The 12,896-nt window shown below is 42.5% G+C and overlaps 1 protein-coding gene across 3 annotated transcripts in view; it reads left to right on the top strand.

The window, feature by feature from the left end:
- Nucleotides 1–12,896, top strand: part of SDCCAG8 (SHH signaling and ciliogenesis regulator SDCCAG8) — a 121,129-nt gene that overhangs the window by 98,517 nt on the left and 9,716 nt on the right. For all 3 annotated transcript variants that reach the window (XR_013949141.1, XM_080586760.1, XM_080586759.1), the window contains one exon: nucleotides 11,284–11,410. Coding sequence is in view for 2 of the 3 variants with exons in the window: in XM_080586760.1 (XP_080442886.1) it covers nucleotides 11,284–11,410 (127 nt within the window). In the remaining variant the exon portion in view is untranslated. The remainder of the gene's footprint in view (nucleotides 1–11,283; nucleotides 11,411–12,896) is intronic.

Raw genomic sequence — 12,896 nt, 5'->3', positions numbered from 1 at the left:
TCGTTTTGTCGGCCTGTTCATTACCTCGCCGCGGCCGAGCCAGGTGTGGGGTGGACAGTTGTTGGCCAGGAGCCGTGCCAAGACCACCAGCATCTATCTGGAAGGCTCTGGGCAGCCTTCACGGCGGCTGCTTAGGAAGAGCGGGGTCGGGCTGATGACAGCCCGCGGGGACCTGTGGTGCTCTGGTGCTCTGCTGAACTGTCACCATCTTTCAGAAATCCAGGCCGGTTTTTGTGCTGTGAGAGCGTGAGGTCACCATCGTAGTGGTGGACACATTACTGGAAGTGTACGTTTCATTCAGAAATGTTCGTTTCTTTGTGGAGGTTGCCCAATAATTACGAATTATAAATAATAGTGTATTTATGCTGCAGCTGCACTATCAGAGGTTACCATGTCTAGAAGCCACGTTATTGATTGGAGTGGAGTCTCTGGCTTCTCAGTTTGCGTTTGTCTTCTGTGTCCCAGCTTAGAAGAACATAAACCATGGTTGTCTTTTTAAATACACAGGCACAGCTTTGTTTTCTTAATTTACTACTTGTGATTTCAGGCACTTAATTTTAATTGTTCAACCACTTATGTAAGTGAGAATGATCATTTCCCAAAAGAATAACAAGATTTCTGAGCTTTCTGTTTAAACATTTGTTTCATAAAGCTTTTCCTGTTACTTACCATTGGAAGAATAGGATATAGAGAAATAATGTGAGAAAAAGTAAACTTAGGCAGCAAAACTAAGCAAGGTCTTCTGATATGGTCTAAAGGGAAAAGTAGTCTACCTATAGTTACACTGAAGATATGTCAAGAAAATTAGTAACACTCGTAACTTGAAGAAAAGATTATTAGTTTTGTTGGACTTTTTGACAATAATTAAAATATTGTGGAGACAAACAGAAGAGTATGTGCATGCGCAGTCCTGGACAGGATGATTTTTTCTGCAGGAAAATGCCAGTAGTCTTAGCATGGTGGGATGCCTGTGCAGAGTCCAATGACAGCTGGCTGATAGGCCAAGCAGTGATATGGGAGAGCCAGGCTGGAGCCACATTCGTGCTTGTTGGTACTCCTGACAGCCCTGTGCTGCTATCACGGAGACCCAAGAATGGTTATTCTCATCCACAAGCAAAGCTTCTGTCACCAGAGAGGCAAAATTGACCCTTCCCACTGGCTGTGATCTGGGTGTGTTGGTACTCGTCTCCAGACTGCTTGGTTGCAGTCATATTCCTTATTGTGGAAGGGTTAATGGCTTTCTGAAGATAACTGTAATGATATTCGCCTCTAAAGCAGGAACAAAACTCCTCTTTTTTTTGTAGCAATGATGGAGTTCAGCCTTTAGACTTGGTGCACCATTCAGAGCACAAAAGGACTAATATATATACATCATGAAATAGCCACTCTTACAGAGAATCAATTTTAAGATGTATTTTCTCTGAAATGCTTCCGTGTTTTCCTTCAGTGCTTCTAAGCAATTGCTGTTTTCACATACTTCACATGCAAATTCACTGTGCTTCTAATATAGTTTAAAACAAACATCAAGTGGACTCTGTATTCATGGGAGCTGAGCCCCATGAAGGTCAGCTGACAGTACTGCTCAGATCCTCCAGCTCTTTTTTTTCTTTTTTCTTTTTCTTTTTTTTTTTTTTTTGTCATTTTCTGATCTCTGCTTTCTCAGGATGAAACTCTGTTCCTCAGAGCTGCTTCCAGTACAAAAGCTGTCTTTGTAACCCTCTCTATCCCCTACCTTTGGTCTTCCATGTTATCTTCCTCACTTGGTGTTTGCTTGACACTGTGACCCTCCCTTCACTCTACAGAAGAGCTTTATGGCACACCAAGGGAGCTGGGGAGATCGGCGCTGATCCAGAGTGCTGTGCTGTGTGGAGAAACAGAGGCTGAAACCTCCTCGGGTCCCTTGGGTAAATCCATGCGTGCCTGAGCACAGCTCTTCCCTGCATCTCATGCACTCCCTAGGCTCTTCTGCTCACCTGATCTCTTGGCGTGACCTGTTTCCCAGTATCTTCACTCAGTATGTTCCCCTCTACATTAAGTTTTGTTTCCTAGATGGAATAGGTTTGAAAAATAGACGTGTGATAGAGCTATATTTGAGGGGAGGAAATAAGCCAGGCAAGGGACAAGTTCACAAATGGAAGCAATCTGGTCTGTGTGGAGGGAGCAAGGGCCTTGTAAGGAAAACATGCATCTGAATATGCTGCACAGAGAAATTATCTCTGTCACATTAAAGTCATATTCATTCTCTTGTATGTCACAAGCATAAAACTTTCTTCTCTACAAATCTACATCTATCATTACTTTCACTGTAATTTTTAAAAACCACAATAACCCTGTGTGAACCCTGGAAGTAAGCAAATGTGTATAGTCTGCCAGAGCTTGTGGGCAATATCTTGCATGTGAAATGATGCTGGGAAGAGGGGCGTATTGGCACCCCTGGTGTGGAAAATAAGGGTGATGGTGTTTAAGCAGAGGAACTAATGAATGATGCCTGCATAGATATTTAACAGTGTTTGATTTTTTTTTTATAGCAATCAAACTATACAGTATAGCAGCATTGTTTTTTATAGTGGAGAGTATTTTTGAAGTGCTATGATATGTAAGTATTAAATTGGGCAGACTCCCCTGCAGATAACCGGATCAGAAGGACCATACCTGGCACCACTGAGCTCCCATTTGCGAGGTCATTACTGAGAGACATTTTACCTTTCAAACACAGGTACTAATAGCTATAAGCACAGAAGCTTTATGCTCTCTGTAATACGGTGCCTGCAGTCCATGCTGATAGCAGCTAGAGTTTGGGCTCAGTGAGGACAGCAGGACTGAACCCAAAGCTGTTCTGTTAGCCTATAATTGCAACTGTCAGAAACAACTGAAGCAGTTGTAGCTCAGCTGCGCTATCCTTTCTAGCAGTAGTATTTTTTTAATTAAGACAATGTTTGAAAAAGTAAATTAACAGGAGCTGATGCTTTTATCAGCTTTTTTGCTTCAAATGCCTGATGTCAGCTTGGGCCACATGTACATTCTGCACATGCCATCGGATAGAAAAAGTAAAGACTTTTTTCAGTTCTCTGTTGCCTGCCCAAACACCACATGTACTGTCTGTTACATGTCGCTTCTGATGAGGTTCATGCTGGGAATTTCCTTTTAAAGGCAGAGTGTTTCTGAAGGAAGGAGTTCAGATTGGGCAGATTGCATTAAAAAAATTATCAATCTCTCTGACTCAGATATAGTGTTTGTTTTGTGTGGACACCTGGACACCAACTAGCAATCTGTAAAGGTTCGAGTTTGTCTAGTTATAAAAGAAATAAGAGGAATCAGTAAGCTGTGGGGAAAATGGAGCACATTTATAAAAAGTAAAACAACCACTGAAAGAGTTGAGACTAGTAAGACAAGTACAGAAAAATAGTTCTTCAGTAATGTAGACATGTACCTTGTAGAATGATCCTTATAAACATTAGGGAGTCACATTTGAAACCTTGGTAAGGTTTCTCTTAACCTTGGTAAGGTTCTCTCTTAACATATCAAGACAGTTTCTTCACTGGGAACTTGTGTAAGATCTGATCAGCAAGCCCTGCCTCCCTTTTCTACTAAGGTATTCTAAATTAACAGGCAGTCTGAGCAGTTTGGAAAATTTTTATTAAACATTTTTCAGCAATAAGCAGAAAATATTAACAAGAACTGTTCTTCTCTAGAGCAGAGTTGATCCAGAGTTCATATTGTTATTATAGATTATATTATTTTGTATTATTCTGAAGGAGGAAAAAACTTGTTTAGCTGAGGGACTCGAACAGAAATAGATGTTATTGAAGGTTTCACCCGTATCTTTTACGGCCTCCTGTCCATTCTCTTGAATTGTTTCCTTCCTGTCAAAACCCAGGAGGGCTAAAAGTGACCATCATATCAGCTAAGCCCAGCTGCTACACCCCCTGCTAAAGAGCAGGCTGATAATGCTCTTGCTTCAGCACTTCAGACATGAACTATTGGAAGCCCAAGAATAGACCCAGACTCAGGTTTCCTACATGATCGTTTAACCTGCTGGGCCAGCTGTGGAACTGAAGATGTATTCTCATAGTCGGTGATGAAATCACAAACAAAGCAGGAACAACTGTTCCTATGTAAACTTTTAATTAAACCCTATTTGCAATTGTTACAATGGCTTGTTATCTTCTTGGAGAAGATGTAGTGTAGACAATTCTTGAAAAGTGCGTGGAAAAATTGAGTGCCTTTAGTAAAAAAGAAATTCAGAGGTTAACCAATATACATGAAGGAGGGAAAAGAAAAAAAAAAAAAAGCTTAATAACCACTTGGGTTGCAGGTTCCATGGTGAAATGTGGACATTTTCTTTTTAAGTGTCTGATTCCAAGGAATATTAACCTCTAGTTACCATCTGTTAACATGAGCTGGTTGTCTGTAGCGTAGGCAAGTGCTTATCTTGCTAAACTAGAAGTGGTATTGATTACATTCCCTATCTGGCTAAACAAATGACAGTCATTTCATATTTCAGAGAGGTGGGAAATGCCACAGAAACATCTTTTAATGTGTCCTAAACCATCTTTCCATGTTAGAAGCCAGGACTTCCAGTGTGACAGAACCGAAACACTCATTCACTGTTAATGAAGGATTTTTTTGTTTTGTTTTGTTCTTCTCTTTAGATTTCTTTAATTAACTTGAGAAAGCTGCATCATAGTATTCTGCTTTTGAAGCTAGAAGGGAGAATGGAATTCAATTGAAGGATAGGTAGTACAGATGTTTCTCTTTAACTTTAGGGAGCGTACAGGGACTTCTCAGAGATGCTGATCTCACCAGGTCCTGATCTGTGCCTCAACATCTTAAGTAAATACCAATTTAGGACAATATCGAAACCTTGGCATATAATCCTCTATTTATCTGCATTTCAAAATGTATAGACTCCTATGTAGTTACCTCAAAATGTAGTGTGTGAACTTGTGAATGTTGCAAACCACAATGAAGATGCAGGGGCTTAAGCGAGAACTAACTTTTACTACTGATTTAAGTGTCCTAGCTGTCCATGGAGCTGGTTGAAGACACGAAAAGGTGGTGAATGTAAATTTTACTGCTTTTACAAAAGGGCAACATCATTTCTGCTACAAAAAGGAAAGCAAGAAAAATAGCAGAGCTGAGCTGGACAGCAGAGAGGAACTGTGCTGCTGTCGCTGCAAGAGGGAATGGGGAGTGACAGCAGCTGGGGCTGCTGAAACAAGCCGTTCCTCTCTCACTGTGAGCACCAGCCGTACACCCGAACTCTTCACGTGGCAGTAAGTCTGGCTTTCCAAAACTCTCATGTAGGCAGAGCAAGCCTGATCTTTGATTTATGTGTAGCAGTTTTTTACTGTAGGCAGTGCCTGCTTTATCTGTGTCAAGAGCAAGCTGTGATCACCAGTTTGTATTTAAGGTTGTGTGGTGCTTCTTGTTTTAAGACACTGTTAAGCTCTTTGTGATTTCATTGGGCTTGCCAAAACTTGTGCTTTAGGCTGAAACTGTTCAGCAGGCTCATGGTGGGCCTTGGGAAGAGGTGAGAGAGGCCGAGCAGGGGAGCTGCAGCGGAGGTGGAAGCCGGGGTGGGAAGAAGCTGCACAGAGAGCCTTTGCACTGGCATTTCCTAACTCTCTGAGTATCTGAATATACAAATTCAACATCCTTTAACGTGGTGTAGTACAACTATCTGTGAAGTATCGCAACTTAAAACACTTCCCTACCATTTTAGTGCAGTAGCAGATTTGCAGGATGACCTAAAAAAAAACGCTAATAGTGGGTAGAAGTTTGCTGAAAGAAAATCTACTGGGTTTTGTTGTCTTTTCTGACCGCCTTGTTCCCTCTTATCGTAACCACCTTGTTTTTAATCCTGCATGTGGTTTCACAGTTCACAGAGCACTAGAAACACCTGAGGTTCACAAATGGCCAGCCGCCGATCTGACATTGCCTTCATTTTGGGGCAGATCCTCCTTCATTAGCATCTCTGCAGCCTTGCGGGTCCGTGGCCTTGCTCCTGAACTTCCCCCTTGCTACCAGAAGCAGCGTCTGATCGCTGCATCCACCTCCAGGCCTGCGGGAGCCAGGAGAACGCCATGAAGAACTCGTAGCCTGTCGCTCTGCCCTTCTCCTGCAAAGGGACGTGTCGTTCCAAGCCTCTTGGCTGCGCCATGCCGCCTTTTCATGACTTGGGCCTTCTGCAGCCTCGGGGCCCTACTCGCCAGCGGGCAAGCGGCAGACGCCATGCCCGGTGCTGCTGTGGCCGCCTGGGCGGAGAGGCCCCGGGCCCGGTGGGCCACCCTCCATTTCCTTGGCAACCGGCAGATGGGGGTTTCGGCGGGGGTCAGCGGGGGGCGGCCGCGCCGCTCAGTAACAGCCCTTTCAGCTCTGACAGCTCTGCGCGGGCTGGCCAGCGGTAGTTATCAGATTACTTGTATTAAAACCTAATTAAGATGTGTGCCAGTAAATGCAGCGTGGTTATTGGATTTGGTGATTTAGCGGCTGTAGGTTGCTGCAATCCAATCACGCCGTTTCAGCAAATTCAGCTCTGCAGAGTAGAGGGAAAGCGTTTTACGTTAGTACCCTGACTGTACTGAAAGAGTAAATAACCTTTTAATGCCTCTGCTTTGTCAAGGACTGATCCCCGCTGCTGGACGGATGCACGCTACCCACAGATCTTTGCATATTAATTTCTTTCAAATCAACTTTAAAACCCCGAGGAGGGCCGACAGGTTGTATCGGCTTTTGTTGTACCAGCTTTTCCCTTCAGCGCTCGCGGCTGCCTGCGGATTAATGGACCTGTGACTTCCCCAGGGCAGGGGCTCGCTGCGCACTCACTGCTGGAGCCTGCTGGGTGCCCCTGCTTCAGCAATGGGTCTTGATAGAAAAGAAAGAAGGTTTTATTTTTGTCTGTAGGATACACAGTGCTAGTTCAGCTTTGTGCTGTTGAACACTGTGAAAGTTAATTCTGCTGGGTGTAATTCACCTTGGTACCGAAGGTCTGCTCTGTGCTCCATGTTTCACACAGATCCTGTAGTGTCTTGCAAGGGTTGTCTATTCCTACCTGTCCAAATGTAGCAAAACATCTCTCTCCCTTTCCATTTCGTTTCAGGACAACTAGGTACTAGCCTAATCTCGGATCCAAATTTAATTTCTGTGCTGAGTGAGAGATGTGCTCTACTGTAGGTTGTAGCATGAGCTGCAAAAAATGAGCAAGGTAGCTTGGAGCCCTGCTAACATAAAGCTGCATTCAAGCTCTAAATACTGAGAATCAGAATGAATCGCTCACTGTGAAGTGCTCATTGCAGCTTGTGATGCCTCAGTTTTGCTCTTCTGTGGATGCACTTGCCTCACAAAGCTGTCTCTTACCTACTGCCATATCAAAACAGGAATTCTGGTTTAGACTGGTTAAGTTTGCGTGGAAAATTATTTTAAGGGTATTAATACTATTAAATATGAGCTACCCCTTGGTGTAAGGCTATCCTGCAAGTAGTCCAAATATAATATGCTTAGAGTTACACGACTGAAACTTGTGCTTTGAAGTAACGTGACAGAGGGTGGAGTCAGGCCCTACCCTTCAGTGCTCCCAGGCCACAGAGCAGCAGTCACTGCCATCCCAACTGGAGAGCTCTTGCCACTTTGGTGGGAAACGAACTCATTTGGAACGGAGGGGAAGTATGCGGTGGTCACGCAGATGCTCAGGACGCAGCGCACGTTTGCCTGGTCGGTGGTGTTGCCAAAGTGAACATGGTGACTGTGCAACCTCACTCACTCGTATTAGCAAAATGTGCAGAAGGTTCTGTCACCCAGTTGTAAAAATGATGGCAGGCATCGATGTGCAGTTGTAACATATGGGAAGTACAGTGAATGTGGGTGGAGCTGTTCATTTCTCATCTTGAATCATTTACGAGATCAGCAGGCAGGCCAGATACAATGCATATGGGAATGTGTGGCTGTGCTGCACATGTCACACGTAATAGCAGACACTGTGAGAGGGCCCAGAGCCTGTCCTCGGGAGCTAAATGCACCGGAGCAGGCTGGTAGTCCCAGCGTGCAGACCAAGGGCCAGCTTGGCAGCAGTTTTGGGAGAGCAGACTGGTAGACAGAATTTGGGAATTCATAGACTGAGATGTGTGCTGACTAGATGTACTCCCTCATTATCTGTTGTGACCCAGAACTGTAGAAAGGAACATTATTAACCCTGTACTCAAGCACTGGAGCTGGATACAGATGATACAAGTTGTGGCCTGCTAGTCAAACCTAGTTCAGTGGCGGTGTCGTTTTCCATCTTTGTTCAAGGGGACAGTCTAATGTAACATGGTGGGTGATAAAGTTACAAAACAGAAAAGTGTAGTTGAGTAGTATTGCCGTAATTAAAGAGTTCTTAATTTGGATGAAGTACTGTAAATAAACTTTAACAGGATCTGATAGGATCCTGTAGATAGAGCCTTACAGTAGAAAGCACTAAGGCTCATATCCAGTGATGTTTTGAAATTTGCATGTGCTGCCTATGAGTATCTAGTAGAAAGTGTTGTTTTGATGTAGAATTTACATGAGCTGGAACTTACTTCAGTCCGCGTGCCAGAACTGGAGGAAGTTCCTTGCACTGAAGTGGTGGCTCTTCAGCTGGAGCCTTCTTCTTGCAGAAGAGACGCCTGGAAGGGCCCTTCCTCATGGGCTTCTTCACTGGTGGCTGCTCTTGCATCCAGAATGGGCCCTCTTTGCAATGGGCAACGCAACCATGTTGCTGCTTGAGGGGCTTACGCACTTAACCATGTCTTTAGCTGCTAGGAGTGATAATTATGTGTAAGATGGTCTCTCAAAGACCCTTAAAACAAACTGAAGCACTGGTATAATGGAAAAATTACTAATTAAATATAGAAGTCAGCAGAAATTTGACTTTAAGGACTTGAATCCAGACCACAGTTGGTGGTTGTTGAGTGGGGCTTTCACGCTGTCTGAGATAACCTTGCGTGAAGAGGATTTCATAGCCTCAAGGCTTCACCTGTGCAGGGAGGCACTGGAGTTTTTTCTCCTTGTCTGTCTGAAGACAGCATGTTCTAGTTACATCTCCCTACCAGTACTGTTATAAAGTAGTGAGTACAGTATAAATAAAGGACTGGAAGATGACTTTATTACAAATAAAGGAGTCCAGTAAGCTCACAAATCCTCAAGGTAAAGGAAATCAATGGCAAAATAGTAAGCAGAACTCAGCTCTCCAGTCTGAAGCTCTTGCTGCATTGCCTCCAGGCTACATTGCCTCCAGCAAACAGTACTGTGCGCTCAGTGGGAGCAATCTGATGCTCTTGGAGGAGCTAGTGTCCTTAAAAACAGAACAAAAAAAGTACAAGTGCATTTTTTTGGTTTGTGAGGGAATTTTGTTTCTCTTTTTTTGTTGGTGGAGGTGGTGGTGGTGTTTTTTGTTTGTTTTGTTGAGTTCGACACCTCTGAAGTCACCCTTTGTAAAGAAATCAAGCATGAACAGCTCATGTATCGACATGTTATAGTTTAGAACATACAGGGACTGTGAAATTAGACACACAGCAAGTGTGTATTTAGTAGAATATTCTATGCTATCAAAGTGATCTTTTTGTTTACTTCATTGGATGTTTACAACCAGCTGTCACTGTTTGCAGCTAGCTGCAGTTACTTTTGTTCTGATCCCCAGGAGATGGTCCTGCAGCTCCTCAAATCCCTTTTTGCAGCTATCCATTAGCAGAGTAACAGGACAGGATGAAATATGTCCATTCACAGTGTTTGCTGCATTATTGTTGCAGTTTGACTTCAAAGAAGGTCTGATAGACCACCAAATACTGTTTTTCACGTAAATTTTGGCAAATTTGTTTCAGCTAAGTTTTACTAGATTTTTATCAGGAATTTCAGGGGTGTTTACTAATGCAGTTATTTGAACAATCCTGATTAAGAATGTGAATATTCAGAGCGATTAGCTTAGCTGAGTTACGACAGCTGTACAACTCAAAACTACCACATGGAGTTGAAAGTAGAAGGATTCAGAAAATCACATGCCTTATTGTGAGCACATAACTAATTCTATTAAAAACACAGACTGTATGAGAGATACAAGCCTAAGCACCTTGTTCAGTTGAAGCTGTATTTTGAAATGGTGAGCAAGAAATAGTTTACAAAGCAAGCGCAGAATTTAGATCCAGAACTAACCATAACAAAACCCAGGTTGGTTCATGCTCCCTAAGTACATAGTGTTTAGATGTACAGGCTTTTCTCTAGAGCACAGATATTTAAAGAACAGGAGCTTCTAAGATATCTGCAGGGACTTGTAGTTAAAGATGTTTCCACTTAAAGAATGAATGAAAAGCGTTTAAAATAAAAACACAAGTTTCATCTTATTTCTGTTTACTTTCCTTGTTACAGATCCAAGCAAACTTTTAAGATTTTTTTCATGGCAGGATTCAGAGGGCTAAATGGTCACTGGGGACATTCAGGTTTTGTGATTAAAGAAGTAAATGTGCAGTCGCCCTTTCTACATGGATGTTGTTACACTTGTTTCTCAAGTGTAAGCAAAGCCTTTGTGTACCCCTGCTGACACCCACTGGCTTGTTCCCCCTGTTTTGCAGCCCCTGATGAGAAGCCTTTGGAGTGGTGGGCTCTGACATTCTTCCAGAAGAATCTCTGTTAGAGATTAATGCTGACATGCTTAATTAACACTAAGCTCATTTTAAATAATGTTGTGCTCTGTAATGAGTTTTGGGCATTGACCAGGTTGTAAAGAGCAGTGGAATGAAAACTAAACTTTCTGTCACTTCAGGTCCAGTTTGTCAGGGGGCTGGGATACTTGGATTTATAACCTGGGCTAATGTAATTGAAATAAGTGCCTAAAATCAGGAAACTGGTTTCTGAAGGAGCTACAGGGTGCGTAGGTCTGCTGACAGGTTTATTGCCGTGTCCCAAGAACAGCCCTGAACTCACAGCACCCTTTCGGTAGAAAAGAAGAGCAAGGCATGGCTTGCTCAGCTGCAGTTGTCAGGATGCAGTCCTGTGGTCTTTACTGATGTCACTGAATGGCAAAACTGACTTGTTGTCGTGTCACGACAGGGCTTCTAAGTTAGAAGTGCAGACATTTAAAAGTGCTGATTTAAAGTGTCAAGATCAAATGTATTGAGTGCCCATCTGAGGAGTAATAATACTTCAGTCTCAGCCCAACACTAGGCCAAGCTGTGTCATCTGGGAGCTCGCACCTGCCAGTACAAAGATCAAAGCTTCTGCAGAGGACTCCAACTTGAGACACACTGTAGTCTTTTTATCTATTTTTTACAGGTTGCACGAGCTTGACAAGCACTGCCAGGCCACTGCCCAGCAGTTAGTGGAGCTACTCAACAAACAGAATCAGCTCTTCAAAGAGAAGCAGCTGCTAACAGAAGAGGTGCAGTTTCTGCGAATCCAGGTACTGGGCCAAAAGAAAAGAAAGTCTGAAGGGAATATTCTGCAGCTTTAGCAGAGAAATCCACCAGCAGTCTCTTTTCAGCTCTGGGGTTTTATTGCTGTTGTTCTAAATAAGGCATTGCCTTATGAAAAAAAAAAAAAAAAAAAAACAATTCCTTGCAACTGGAGATAGACTGGTTGCTGGATCAGAGTCCCACTTAAACTAAATGAAGAGACAATAGAACAGCAGTAGTTATTCTTGGTTACAGTTCCTAGCTTTCTTATTGGAAGATTTCGTGTTCCTTTTCCAGAGAAAAGGGAAATCTGTTCTTCCACAGCATTAACATTTAAATAGTAGCTTGATGCTGATATTTTCTTGGAGCGTTTTGCTGACATTTGTCAGACTTAAGTCCCCCTACCACTTTGTGATTTTTTCCCCTTATTTTTGAATGTTACTTGTCTTTCCTGCTGCTTCGTGACCACTCACCCAAATGTGAAATCAATCCACCTGAGCACTACTCACTGCAGTGCACCTTTGGCAGGACCAGCTGTTGCTTCCAGTGGTCTCTAGGATGCTGCAGGTTCTCAGGGGCTGTTGTTGCTTGGGTTTTTGGCCACTGTTCTTCAGTCGTTGCTTTAGAAATAAGGGAGAGGACTGCATGGTTTGCTTCATTCTTTCCCTTTCATCCATTTGTTTCAGAAAAAAGAGGAAGAAAGAGAAATAATAAGTACAGAATGAGGTTTTCAGTAAAACTACTAAATAATCAAACCCTTGTTTTGTGACTGAATCACCTAATTCAACCATATCATGATGTTTTCTAACTAATAACTGGAGTTCTGTTAAAAAGGTAACAAGTACAGTGGAGAAAATGTTGTCCGGTAGCACACTTAGCAGTAAACAGAAAATAGGTGTCTTACAATTTTCAAATATTTACATCACCCTATTTTCCATAGGCTTTTTAGCTGTAAGATTTAATAAATGTTTAACCTAGGCAAATAAAATCCATATTTTGTTACGCGTTTAATCATGTCAGTGTGTTTGGTTTTACAGGATTTGCTGTCGGTAGACAAACCTGGTAACCCAAGATAGTGTAAGGTTATCAGCATGTAGTAATTACTGACAAATTTTAGGGCAACCATAGTGTTCTCTCTTTAAGATGGTTGAAGAACATTTGCCATTTAGAAAAGAAAATGAAAGTTGCTACTCTAAGGGAAGCACTGTAGGTAATGTGAAGAGACTTCATACGTAGTCCACAGAGATTCTGTCATTGATAATGTGTTTTATCTGGAAATGAGCATGTTTTTATGAGGTTGGGCGAAAGTACTAAATCGTACAAATGAGGAAAAAAATCATTCAGATATACTCTCAAGACTTGACTAGCAAAAACTTCCTTTTTTTTCTCCGTTATAAGTTAATTGTGTTCCAGAGGATGCTTTTTAACATATGAATATTCAGAAGAGGATAATGTATTTTTTAAAAATTATTACAAAATGAGTCCTAAAAATCT

This window comes from Anser brachyrhynchus, assembly GCF_964034855.1.
Source record: "Anser brachyrhynchus genome assembly, chromosome: 3".
Lineage (NCBI taxonomy): Eukaryota > Metazoa > Chordata > Aves > Anseriformes > Anatidae > Anser > Anser brachyrhynchus.
Note: the sequence above shows the minus strand (reverse complement) of the source record. Positions and strands in the feature narration are given on the sequence as shown.